This window comes from Lampetra fluviatilis, unplaced genomic scaffold (assembly GCF_964198595.1).
Source record: "Lampetra fluviatilis unplaced genomic scaffold, kcLamFluv1.1 SCAFFOLD_228, whole genome shotgun sequence".
Lineage (NCBI taxonomy): Eukaryota > Metazoa > Chordata > Hyperoartia > Petromyzontiformes > Petromyzontidae > Lampetra > Lampetra fluviatilis.
The window spans coordinates 94,346-107,500 of record NW_027620608.1 but is presented as its reverse complement, the minus strand read 5'-3'; the positions used below and the strand labels follow the sequence as shown (position 1 = coordinate 107,500).

General features: G+C 56.5%; 1 protein-coding gene across 1 annotated transcript in view; it reads left to right on the top strand.

Moving 5' to 3' along the window:
- LOC144954138 (cyclin-dependent kinase 5-like) overlaps positions 1-5,387 on the top strand; it is a 34,342-nt gene extending 28,955 nt beyond the window's left edge. The window contains 3 exon segments of the mRNA XM_078884700.1: positions 1,392-1,452; positions 3,749-3,829; positions 5,095-5,387. Coding sequence (XP_078740826.1) covers positions 1,392-1,452; positions 3,749-3,829; positions 5,095-5,181 — 229 coding nt within the window. The 3' untranslated portion in view covers positions 5,182-5,387.
- Positions 5,388-13,155: the final 7,768 nt, after the last annotated feature.

The window sequence follows — 13,155 nt, the reverse complement described above, 5'->3', positions numbered from 1 at the left end:
GTGAGTGAGTGGGTGGGTGGGTGAGTGAGTGGGTGGGTGAGTGGGTGGGTGGGTGGGTGGGTGGGTGGGTGAGTGGGTGAGTGGGTGAGTGAGTGGGTGAGTGGGTGGGTGGGTGGGTGAGTGGGTGAGTGAGTGAGTGGGTGGGTGAGTGGGTGAGTGGGTGGGTGAGTGAGTGGGTGAGTGAGTGAGTGGGTGGGTGGGTGGGTGAGTGGGTGAGTGAGTGAGTGAGTGGGTGGGTGGGTGAGTGGGTGGGTGAGTGAGTGGGTGGGTGAGTGAGTGGGTGGGTGAGTGAGTGGGTGGGTGAGTGGGTGGGTGGGTGGGTGAGTGGGTGAGTGGGTGGGTGAGTGGGTGAGTGGGTGAGTGAGTGGGTGGGTGGGTGAGTGGGTGGGTGAGTGGGTGAGTGAGTGGGTAGGTGGGTGAGTGGGTGAGTGGGTGGGTGAGTGGGTGAGTGGGTGAGTGAGTGGGTGGGTGGGTGAGTGGGTGAGTGGGTGGGTGGGTGGGTGAGTGGGTGAGTGGGTGGGTGAGTGGGTGAGTGGGTGAGTGAGTGGGTGGGTGAGTGGGTGGGTGGGTGGGTGAGTGGGTGAGTGGGTGAGTGAGTGGGTGAGTGAGTGGGTGGGTGGGTGAGTGGGTGAGTGAGTGGGTGGGTGGGTGGGTGAGTGGGTGAGTGGGTGGGTGAGTGGGTGAGTGGGTGAGTGGGTGGGTGAGTGGGTGAGTGAGTGGGTGGGTGAGTGAGTGAGTGAGTGGGTGGGTGGGTGAGTGGGTGAGTGGGTGAGTGGGTGGGTGAGTGGGTGAGTGAGTGGGTGGGTGGGTGAGTGGGTGAGTGAGTGGGTGGGTGGGTGAGTGGGTGGGTGGGTGGGTGGGTGAGTGGGTGAGTGAGTGGGTGGGTGAGTGGGTGAGTGAGTGGGTGGGTGAGTGAGTGATGTGAGTGGGTGGGTGAGTGGGTGGGTGAGTGAGTGAGTGGGTGGGTGAGTGGGTGGGTGAGTGGGTGGGTGAGTGAGTGAGTGAGTGGGTGAGTGGGTGAGTGAGTGGGTGGGTGAGTGGGTGAGTGGGTGGGTGAGTGGGTGAGTGGGTGGGTGAGTGAGTGAGTGAGTGAGTGGGTGGGTGGGTGAGTGAGTGGGTGAGTGGGTGGGTGGGTGAGTGGGTGAGTGGGTGAGTGGTTGGGTGAGTGAGTGGGTGATTTGGTGAGTGAGTGGGTGGGTGAGTGAACGGGTGAGTGGGTGGGTGAGTGGGTGGGTGAGTGGGTGGGTGAGTGAGTGAGTGATTGAGTGGGTGGGTGTGTGAGTGAGTGGGTGGGTGAGTGGGTGAGTGGGTGGGTGAGTGAGTGGGTGAGTGGGTGGGTGGGTGAGTGAGTGGGTGAGTGAGTGATTGATCCTTGACTGGCCGCTCCCCACGCTGCTCGGAACGCCGACGGAGGAGCAGTGGATGGGCATGAGCAAGCTGCCGGAATACAAGGTGGGTGTGTGGGGTGTGTGGTGTAGTGTGTGTGGTGTGTGGTGGGGTGTGTGTGGGGTGTGTGGGGTGTGTGTGTGTGTAGTCTAGTGTGCGGTGGGTCCTGGGTGTGTGGGGTGTGTGGTGTAGTGTGTGTGGTGGGGTGTGTGTGGGGTGTGTGTGGTGTGTGTGGGGTGTGTGGTGTGTAGTGTGTGGGGTGTGTGGTGTGTGTGGTGTGTGGTGTGTGTGGTGTGTATGGTGGGTGTGTGTGGGGTGTGTAGTGTGTGTGGGGTGGAGGGTGTGTGTGTGGTATGTGTGGGGTGTGTAGTGTGTGTGGGGTGGGGGGTGTGTGTGTGGTGTGTGTGGGAGGTCCTGGGTGTGTGTGGTGTGTGTGTGTGCTGTGTGTGTGGTGGGTCCTGGGTGTGTGGTGTGTGTGGGGGGTGTGTGTGGTGTGTGTGTGGTGGGTCCTGGGTGGTGTGTGTAGTGTGTGTGGTGTGTATGTGGTCTAGTGTGTGGTGTGTAGGGGGTGTGTGTGTGTGGTGTGTGTGGTGTGGTTTGTGTGTGGTGTGTGTGGTGTGTGTGTTGTGTGTGTGTGGTCTAGTGTGTGTGGTGTGTGGGGGGTGTGTGTGTGGGGTGTGTGGTGTTTGTGGTGTGGTTTGTGTGTGGTGTGTAGTGTGTGTGTGGTGTGTGTGGTGTGTTTGTGGTGTGTGTGGTGTGTGTGTGGTGTGTGTGTGATGTGTGTGGGGGGTGTGTGTGGTGTGTGTGTGGGGTGGGTCGTGTGTGTGTGTGGTGTGTATGGTGTGTGTGGTGTGTGTGGGGTGTGTGGTGTGTGTGGTGTGTGTGTAGTGTGTGTGGTGTGTGTGTGTGGTGTGTGTGTGATGTGTGTGGGGTGTGTGTGTGTGGTGTGTGTGTGATGTGTGTGTGGTGTGTGTGGTGTGTGTGGGGGGTGTGTGGTGTGTGTGGTGTGTGTGTGGGGGGTGTGTGTGGTGTGTGGTGTGTGTGTGTGGTGTGTGTGGTGTGTGTGTGTGGTGTGTGGGGGGTGTGTGTGTGTGTGGTGTGTGTGTGTGGTGTGTGTGTGGTGTGTGGGGGGTGTGTGTGTGTGGGGGGTGTGTGTGTGTGTGGTGTGTAGTGTGTGTGTGGTGTGTGTATGTGATGTGTGGTGAGTCTGTGGGTCTTTGTGTATCGAGTCTATGGGTCTCTGTGTGGTGAGTCAGTGGGTCTCTGTGTGAGTCTATGGGTCTCTGTGTGGTGAGTCTGTGGGTCTCTGTGTGAGTCTGTGGGTCTCTGTGTATCGAGTCTATGGGTCTCTGTGTGGTGAGTCAGTGGGTCTCTGTGTGGTGAGTCTGTGGGTCTCTGTGTGGTGAGTTCATGGGTCTCTGTGTGGTGAGTCTGTGGGTCTCTGTGTGATGAGTCTGTGGGTCTCTGTGTGGTGGTGAGTCTGTGGGTCTCTGTGTGAGTCTATGGGTCTCTGTGTGGTGAGTCTATGGGTCTGAATGATGAGTCTATGGGTCTCTGTGTGGTGAGTCTATGGGTCTGAATGATGAGTCTATGGGTCTCTGTGTGGTGAGTATATGGGTCTGAATGATGAATCTATGGGTCTCTGTGTGGTGAGTCTGTGGGTCTCTGTGTGGTGAGTCTGTGGGTCTCTGTGTGGTGAGTCTGTGGGTCTCTGTGTGATGAGTCTGTGGGTCTCTGTGTGGTGGTGAGTCTGTGGGTCTCTGTGTGAGTCTATGGGTCTCTGTGTGGTGAGTCTATGGGTCTGAATGATGAGTCTATGGGTCTCTGTGTGGTGAGTCTATGGGTCTGAATGATGAGTCTATGGGTCTCTGTGTGGTGAGTCTATGGGTCTGAATGATGAGTCTATGGGTCTCTGTGTGGTGAGTCTATGGGTCTGAATGATGAGTCTATGGGTCTCTGTGTGGTGAGTCTGTGGGTCTCTGTGTGGTGAGTCTGTGGGTCTCTGTGTGGTGAGTCTGTGGGTCTCTGTGTGATGAGTCTGTGGGTCTCTGTGTGGTGGTGAGTCTGTGGGTCTCTGTGTGAGTCTATGGGTCTCTGTGTGGTGAGTCTATGGGTCTGAATGATGAGTCTATGGGTCTCTGTGTGGTGAGTCTATGGGTCTGAATGATGAGTCTATGGGTCTCTGTGTGGTGAGTCTATGGGTCTGAATGATGAGTCTATGGGTCTCTGTGTGGTGAGTCTATGGGTCTGAATGATGAGTCTATGGGTCTCTGTGTGGTGAGTCTGTGGGTCTCTGTGTGAGTCTATGGGTCTCTGTGAGTCTGTGTGTAACCCACCTCCCCCCCCCCCCCCGTGTTGACAGCCCTTCCCCATGTATCCGGCCACCAGCTCCCTCCTCAACGTGGTCCCCAAGTTGAGCGTCACCGGCCGTGAGCTCCTGCAGGTCCGTGAAGTGGTCAACACAGAGCTACTACTGAGAACCCTGTGTCTGTGTGTGTGTCTGTGTGTCTGTGTGTGTGTGACTGTGTGTCTGTGTGTGTGTCTCTGTGTGTGTCTCTTTGTGTGTGTCTGTGTGTGTGTGTCTCTGTGTGTGTCTCTGTGTGTATGTGTGTCTGTGTGTGTGTGTCTCTGTGTCTGTGTGTGTGTCTGTGTCTGTGTGTGTAACTGTGTGTGACTGTATGTGACTGTGACACTGTGTGTGTGTGTGACTTTGTGACTGTGACACTGTGTGTGTGACTGTGTGACTGTGACACTGTGTGTGTGTGTCACTGTGACACTGTGTGTGTGACTGTGTGACTGTGACACTGTGTGTGTGTGTGTCACTGTGACACTGTGTGTGTGAGTGTGTGAGTGTGTGTGTGTATGTGTGACTCTGTGTGTGTGTGACTGTGTGACTGTGACACTGTGTGTGACTGTGTGTGTGTGTGACTGTGTGACTGTGACACTGTGTGTGACTCTGTGTGTGTGACTGTGTGACTGTGTGACTGTGACACTGTGTCTGTGTGTGACTGTGACACTGTGTCTGTGTGTGACTGTGACACTGTGTGTGTGGCTCTGTGTGTGTGTGACTGTGTGACTGTGACACTGTGTGTGACTGTGTGACTGTGACACTGTGTGTGACTCTGTGTGTGTGTGTGACTGTGTGACTGTGACACTGTCTGTGTGTGACTGTGACACTGTGTGTGTGGCTCTGTGTGTGTGTGACTGTGTGACTGTGACACTGTGTGTGACTGTGTGACTGACACTGTGTGTGACTCTGTGTGTGTGTGTGACTGTGTGACTGTGACACTGTGTGTGACTGTGTGACTGTGACACTGTGTGTGACTCTGTGTGTGTGACTGTGTGACTGTGTGACTGTGACACTGTGTCTGTGTGTGACTGTGACACTGTGTGTGTGACTCTGTGTGTGTGTGACTGTGTGACTGTGACACTGTGTGTGTGGCTCTGTGTGTGTGTGACTGTGACTGTGACACTGTGTGTGACTGTGTGTGTGTGTGACTGTGTGACTGTGACACTGTGTCTGTGTGTGACTGTGACACTGTGTGTGTGGCTCTGTGTGTGTGTGACTGTGTGACTGTGACACTGTGTGTGACTCTGTGTGTGTGTGTGTGACTGTGTGACTGTGACACTGTGTCTGTGTGTGACTGTGACACTGTGTGTGTGTGTGACACTGTGTGTGACACTGTGTGTGTGGCTCTGTGTGTGCAGAATCTGTTGAAGTGTAATCCTGCACACCGCATGTCTGCAGAAGAGGCTCTGAGTCACTCCTTCTTCCTCGACTTCTGCCTCCCCTGAGTCTTCAGCATCAGCAGCATCATCAGCAGCATCATCATCAGCAGCATCATCATCAGCAGCAGCAGAAGTAGCAGTAGCATCAGCTGAGTAGCAGAAGCATCAGCAGTAGTAGCGGTATCATCATCAGCCATGGATCCCCCCCCCCCACGTGCTGTCGTGACGTCACCCACCCTGTCCCCCCGTCGTGACGTCACCCACCCCGCCCCCCCCAGTCGTGACGTCACCTGCTCCGCCCCCACTGTCGTGACGTCACCCGCTCCCCCACCACTCCCCCCGCCCCCACCGTCGTGATGTTACAGCCCTCCCCGCGCCGTCGTGACGTCATCCCCCCCACCCCCCCTCGCGCCGTCGTGACGTCATTGGTCTAGGCGGCGTGGCATTGGTCTAGGGGGCGTGGCATTGGTCTAGGGGGCGTGTCATTGGTCTAGGGGGCGTGGTATTGGTCTAGGGGGCGTGGTATTGGTCTAGGGGGCGTCATTGGTCTAGGGGGCGTGGCATTGGTCTAGGGGGCGTGTCATTGGTCTAGGGGGCGTGGCATTGGTCTAGGGGGCGTGTCATTGGTCTAGGGGGCGTGTCATTGGTCTAGGGGGCGTCATTGGTCTAGGGGGCGTGTCAATGGCGATGGAGGCGTGGCTTTGTGATACCGGTCGTCTCAGCCAACCCATGGCACCTGCTGGGTCTGTCACGTGACCTCCTCCACCTGCACCTAGCCTGGCACAGCAGTCAACCCATGGCACCTGCAGGGTCTGTCCCGTGACCTCCTCCTCATGCACCTAGCCTGGCACAGCAGTACAACCCATGGCACCTGCAGGGTCTGTCCCGTGACCTCCTCATGCACCTAGCCTGGCACAGCAGTACAACCCATGGCACCTGCAGAGTCTGTCCCGTGACCTCTTGTCAGCAGCGAGCCTTCGACACTTCGCGTGATTGCCTCAAGGTGCACCTAGCCTGGCACAGGCGCTATGGTGACGTCACCGCCACTTTGGAGGTCTGCGGTGTGTGTAGCAAGCACTTGCCCCGACAGGGATGCTACCTGGGGGGAGCTTTGTCTTTGTGTACGTGTGGCGGTGGTCATGCACTTGCCCCAACAGCCTGGTGGAGGCTACCTGGGGGAACTTTGTTTTTGTGTAGCATTGGGAAGACAAAGGCGGCCTTCATAGGCGTTGCGTCTGCTCGCTCGGCACTTGCCCCAACAGCCTGGTGTAGGCTACCTGGGGGAACTTTGGCTTTGTCCGGATCTGTATAACTTTATTGATGTAGTGTGTAGTGTATAGCGCAGTGTGTATGGTAGTGTGTAGTGTATAGTGTATAGCAGTGTGTAGTAGTGTATAGTGTAGTGTGTGTAGTGATAGTGTACTGTAGTAGTGTATAGTGTAGTAGTGTATAGTGTAGTGTGTGTAGTGATAGTGTAGTAGTGTATAGTGTAGTGTGTGTAGTGATAGTGTAGTAGTGTATAGTGTAGTTTGTAGTAGTGTATAGCAGAGGTGGGACAAAGTCATTGTTATGCAAGTCCAAGTCGAGTCATCAAATTCATGACTCGAGTCTGACTCGAGTCCAAGTCACATGACTCGAGTCCACACCTCTGGTGTATAGTGTAGTGTATAGTAGTGTGTAGTGTATAGTGTAGTGTGTGTAGTGTATAGTGGAGTGTGTAGTGTATAGTGTAGTATATAGTAGTGTATAGTGTATAGTGTAGTTTATAGTATAGTGTAGTGTATAGTATAGTGTAGTGTATAGTATAGTGTAGTGTGTATAGTGTAGTGTATAGTTTAGTGTAGTGTGTAGTGTATAGTTTAGTGTAGTGTGTAGTAGTGTATAGTGTAGTGTATAGGGTAGTGTGTGTAGTGTATATGGTAGTGTAGTGTAGTAGTGTATAGTGTAGTGTATAGTAGTGTATAGGGTAGTGTGTGTAGTGTATATGGTAGTGTAGTGTAGTAGTGTATAGTGTAGTGTGTAGTAGTGTATAGTGTAGTGTATAGGGTAGTGTGTGTAGTGTATAGGGTAGTGTAGTGTAGTAGTGTATAGTGTAGTGTGTAGTAGTGTATAGTGTAGTGTATAGTAGTGTATAGGGTAGTGTGTGTAGTGTATAGGGTAGTGTAGTGTAGTAGTGTATAGTGTAGTGTATATAGCATCTGGATTTGCGATGATACAGTGACCACCTTTTGTCCGACGGTTCGCCACAAGTCACCACCGCCATCGCGAGGATGACTGCGAGGATGACCTACCATTAGCAGCAGCGAGGGTTGGTGGACCACACGCGGATGGGGCAAAGTGACTGCCCAGCCCCCGAAATGGCTGTGATATCGTGGTGTCTATGAGTCTCTGTGGGTCTCTGTGAGTCGGCAGAAACGCGAGTTTAGAGTCACTGGGCTGTGGCTATAAATGACTCGTCAGAGACCCACAGAGACCTACAGAGACCCACAGAGACTCAGACACCCATAGAGACCCAGAGAGACCTACAGAGACCCACAGAGACCTACAGAGACCTACAGAGACCCACAGAGACCCACAGAGATCTACAGAGACCCATAGAGATCTACAGAGACTCAGACACCCATAGCGACCCATAGAAACTCCTACTCAGAGACCCATACAGACCCACAAAGAGCCATAGAGACTCCAAGAGACCACCAGAGACCGATACAGACCAATAGAGACCCACAGCCACCCACAGATACTCAGACACCCATAGAGACTCCAATAGACTCCTAGAGCCCCACAGAGACCCATACGCACCCATAGAGAATCAGACACCCATAGAGACCCACACAGACCCATAAAGACTCAGACACCCATAGAGACCCATAGAGACCTACAGAGACCAACAGAGACCTACAGAGACCCACAGATCTACAGAGACCCACAGAGACTCAGACACCCATAGAGACCCACAGATCTACAGAGACACACAGATCTACAGAGATCTACAGAGACTCAGACACCCACAGAGACCTACAGAGACACACGGATCTACAGAGACCCACAGAGACCCACAGAGATCTACAGAGACCCACAGAGACTCAGACACCCATAGAGACCCACAGATCTACAGAGACACACAGATCTACAGAGATCTACAGAGACTCGGACACCCACAGAGACCTACAGAGACACACGGATCTACAGAGACCCACAGAGATCTACAGAGACCCACAGAGACTCAGACACCCATAGAGACCCCTTTGTCTCCCCGCCATAACCACCCCGCGCTTGTCACTGCCTCTGTGCACGTCATAATGGATGCCACGCCCCCCCGCCCTTTGTGACGTCACCCCACCTCCCCCACCCACCACGTGACACCCTTTGTGTAAGTATTGAATAAATTATTGCTCCCTCATGTCTAAGCGAGGTGGGCTGGATGAATGGGGTGTGGAGTGACCTGGTTGCCGTGGTGATGTTGACACTGTAGTGCAATGGTGGTTATTGTTCTAATAATTGCCGTTTGTTAATGATGAGTAGCCATTTGGGTTTCTGAAGTGGCGAGTTGCGAATGCACAGAAAGCTGCAGGGTACACGGGAAGAACTCACCCACCCACTCACCCACCCAGTCACTCAGCTACTCGCTCACCCACTCAATCACCCTCCTCCCCACTCACCCACCCAGTCACTCAGCTACTCACCTACTCGCTCTCCCACCCACTCACCCTCCTCCCCACTCACCCACCCAGTCACTCAGCTACTCACCTACTCGCTCTCCCACCCACTCACCCTCCTTCCCACTCACCCACCCAGTCACTCAGCTACTCACCTACTCGCTCTCCCACCCACTCACCCTCCTCCCCACTCACCCACCCAGTCACTCAGCTACTCACCTACTCGCTCACCCATTCAATCACCTCTTCGCTCAATCACCCACTCGCTCAAACACTCACTCACCCTCCTACCCACTCACCCACCCAGTCACTCAGCTACTCGCTCACTCACCCACCTGCTCAATCACCCACTCACTCACCCTCCTACCCAACCAGTCACTCATCTACTCACCCACCCACTATCTCACCCACTCACCCTCCTACCCACTCACCCACCCAGTCACTCATCTACTCACCTACTCGCTCACTCACCCACCCGCTCAATCACCCACTCACTAACCTACTCGCTCAATCACTCACCTACTCGCTCACCTACTCGCTCATTCACCAAACTGCTCACTCATCCACTCACTCTCCCAGTCACTCAGCTACTCACCTACCTATTCACTCACCCACCAACTCGCTCACCCACTCACTCATCCACTCATTCACTCACCCACCCACTCACTTGTTCACCAACTCACCCACCTGCTCACCCACCCAGACTCCAAATCTACAGCAGCAGCAGCAGGCATCGTCCGGGATGGAACCCACGAGCTCCTGCAAACCAGGCGAGGTAGTTAACATCTCCTAGCCACCGTGATGATGAGAGAGATGCAGACTCCAAATAAACAGCAGACAGGCGTGGTCAAGGTCCGGGATCGAACCCACGACCTCCTGCACACCAGGCGAGGTAGTCAACATCTCCTAGCCACCGTAGCGTCTAAAGTCGGGATCGAACCCACGACCTCCTGCACACCAGGCGAGGTAGTCAACATCTCCCAGACTCTGTGTGTGGATCAAAACTTGAGATGTAGTGCATCTCGAAAAGCAGCAGTTTCATGTTGACGTGTGAACAGATTGACAAAAAGATGCATCAATACGATGCCGACACACACGACTTTATTATAGATGCCTCAGTACTATTGTATATGCCCTCAGTACTATTATAGATGCCCCAGTACTATTATAGATGCCTTAGTACTAATATAGATGCGTCAGTAGTATAGAAGCCTCAGTACTAATATAGATGCCTAAGTATTATTATAGATGCCCCAGTACTATTATAGATGCCCCAGTACTATTATAGATGCCCCAGTACTATTATAGATGCCTTAGTACTATTATAGATGCGTCAGTACTATTATACGTGTTACACAGTATGATTATAGTTGCCTCAGTAGTACCGTAGATGCCTCTACCACAGGATGTTTACAACAAGATGGACCCGATTTGAAATCGCGAAATCTCTGCAGCCACGAACCGCCCTTGAATGAAACTCTTACCACTCTAGAGGGCGGGGCATAGAGTGGGAGGGGCATAGAGTGGGAGGGGCATAGAGTGGGAGGGGCGTAGAGAGGGCGGGGCATAGAGTGGGAGGGGCATAGAGTGGGAGGGGCGTAGAGAGGGCGGGGCATAGAGTGGGAGGGGCATAGAGTGGGAGGGGCATAGAGTGGGAGGGGCATAGAGTGGGAGGGGCATAGAGTGGGAGGGGCATAGAGAGGGCGGGGCATAGAGTGGGAGGGGCATAGAGTGGGAGGGGCATAGAGAGGGCGGGGCATAGAGTGGGAGGGGCATAGAGTGGGAGGGGCATAGAGGGGGAGGGGCATAGAGTGGGAGGGGCATAGAGTGGGAGGGGCGTAGAGAGGGCGGGGCATAGAGTGGGAGGGGCATAGAGTGGGAGGGGCGTAGAGAGGGCGGGGCATAGAGTGGGAGGGGCATAGAGTGGGAGGGGCGTAGAGAGGGCGGGGCATAGAGAGGGAGGGGCGTAGAGAGGGCGGGGCATAGAGAGGGCGGGGCATAGAGAGGGCGGGGCATAGAGAGGGAGGGGCATAGAGTGGGAGGGGCATAGAGAGGGCGGGGCATAGAGAGGGCGGGGCATAGAGTGGGAGGGGCATAGAGGGGGCGGGGCATAGAGAGGGCGGGGCATAGAGTGGGAGGGGCATAGAGAGGGCGGGGCATAGAGAGGGCGGGGCATAGAGAGGGCGGGGCATAGAGAGGGCGGGGCATAGAGAGGGAGGGGCTAAGAGAGGGCGGGGCATAGAGGGGGAGGGGCATAGAGAGGGCGGGGCATAGAGAGGGCGGGGCATAGAGAGGGCGGGGCATAGAGGGGGCGGGGCATAGAGAGGGCGGGGCATAGAGGGGGCGAAGCATAGAGTGGGAGGGGCATAGAGTGGGAGGGGCATAGAGTGGGAGGGGCATAGAGAGGGCGGGGCATAGAGTGGGAGGGGCATAGAGTGGGAGGGGCATAGAGAGGGCGGGGCATAGAGTGGGAGGGGCATAGAGTGGGAGGGGCATAGAGGGGGAGGGGCATAGAGTGGGAGGGGCATAGAGGAGGAGGGGCATAGAGTGGGAGGGGCATAGAGGGGGAGGGGCATAGAGTGGGCGGGGCATAGAGGGGGAGGGGCATAGAGAGGGCGGGGCATAGAGAGGGCGGGGCATAGAGAGGGCGGGGCATAGAGAGGGCGGGGCATAGAGGGGGCGGGGCATAGAGAGGGCGGGGAATAGAGGGGGCGGGGCATAGAGGGGGCGGGGCATAGAGTGGGAGGGGCATAGAGTGGGAGGGGCATAGAGAGGGCGGGGCATAGAGTGGGAGGGGCATAGAGTGGGAGGGGCATAGAGAGGGCGGGGCATAGAGTGGGAGGGGCATAGAGTGGGAGGGGCATAGAGGGGGAGGGGCATAGAGTGGGAGGGGCATAGAGGGGGAGGGGCATAGAGTGGGCGGGGCATAGAGAGGGCGGGGCATAGAGAGGGAGGGGCATAGAGGGGCATAGAGTGGGAGGGGCATAGAGTGGGAGGGGCATAGAGAGGGCGGGGCATAGAGTGGGAGGGGCATAGAGTGGGAGGGGCATAGAGAGGGCGTGGCATAGAGGGGGAGGGGCATAGAGTGGGAGGGGCATAGAGAGGGAGGGGCATAGAGAGGGCGGGGCATAGAGAGGGCGGGGCATAGAGTGGGAGGGGCATAGAGTGGGAGGGGCATAGAGAGGGCGGGGCATAGAGGGGGAGGGGCATAGAGTGGGAGGGGCATAGAGTGGGAGGGGCATAGAGTGGGAGGGGCATAGAGAGGGAGGGGCATAGAGAGGGCGGGGCATAGAGAGGGCGGGGCATAGAGGGGGAGGGGCATAGAGTGGGAGGGGCATAGAGTGGGAGGGGCATAGAGTGGGAGGGGCATAGAGAGGGAGGGGCATAGAGAGGGCGGGGCATAGAGTGGGAGGGGCATAGAGAGGGAGGGGCATAGAGGGGGAGGGGCATAGAGTGGGAGGGGCATAGAGTGGGAGGGGCATAGAGGGGGAGGGGCATAGAGAGGGAGGGGCATAGAGGGGGAGGGGCATAGAGTGGGAGGGGCATAGAGTGGGAGGGGCATAGAGAGGGAGGGGCATAGAGGGGGAGGGGCATAGAGTGGGAGGGGCATAGAGAGGGCGGGGCATAGAGGGGGAGGGGCATAGAGAGGGAGGGGCATAGAGGGGGAGGGGCATAGAGTGGGAGGGGCATAGAGTGGGAGGGGCATAGAGTGGGAGGGGCATAGAGAGGGAGGGGCATAGAGTGGGAGGGGCATAGAGTGGGAGGGGCATAGAGGGGGAGGGGCATAGAGTGGGAGGGGCATAGAGGGGGAGGGGCATAGAGAGGGAGGGGCATAGAGGGGGAGGGGCATAGAGAGGGAGGGGCATAGAGAGGGAGGGGCATAGAGAGGGCGGGGCATAGAGTGGGCGGGGCATAGAGAGGGCGGGGCATAGAGAGGGAGGGGCATAGAGAGGGCGGGGCATAGAGGGGGAGGGGCATAGAGAGGGCGGGGCATAGAGTGGGCGGGGCATAGAGAGGGAGGGGCATAGAGAGGGCGGGGCATAGAGGGGGAGGGGCATAGAGAGGGCGGGGCATAGAGTGGGCGGGGCATAGAGGGGGAGGGGCATAGAGAGGGCGGGGCATAGAGAGGGAGGGGCATAGAGGGGGAGGGGCATAGAGGGGGAGGGGCATAGAGAGGGAGGGGCATAGAGTGGGAGGGGCATAGAGAGGGCGGGGCATAGAGTGGGCGGGGCATAGAGAGGGCGGGGCATAGAGGGGGAGGGGCATAGAGAGGGCGGGGCATAGAGAGGGAGGGGCATAGAGAGGGAGGGGCATAGAGAGGGAGGGGCATAGAGAGGGAGGGGCATAGAGAGGGAGGGGCATAGAGAGGGAGGGGCATAGA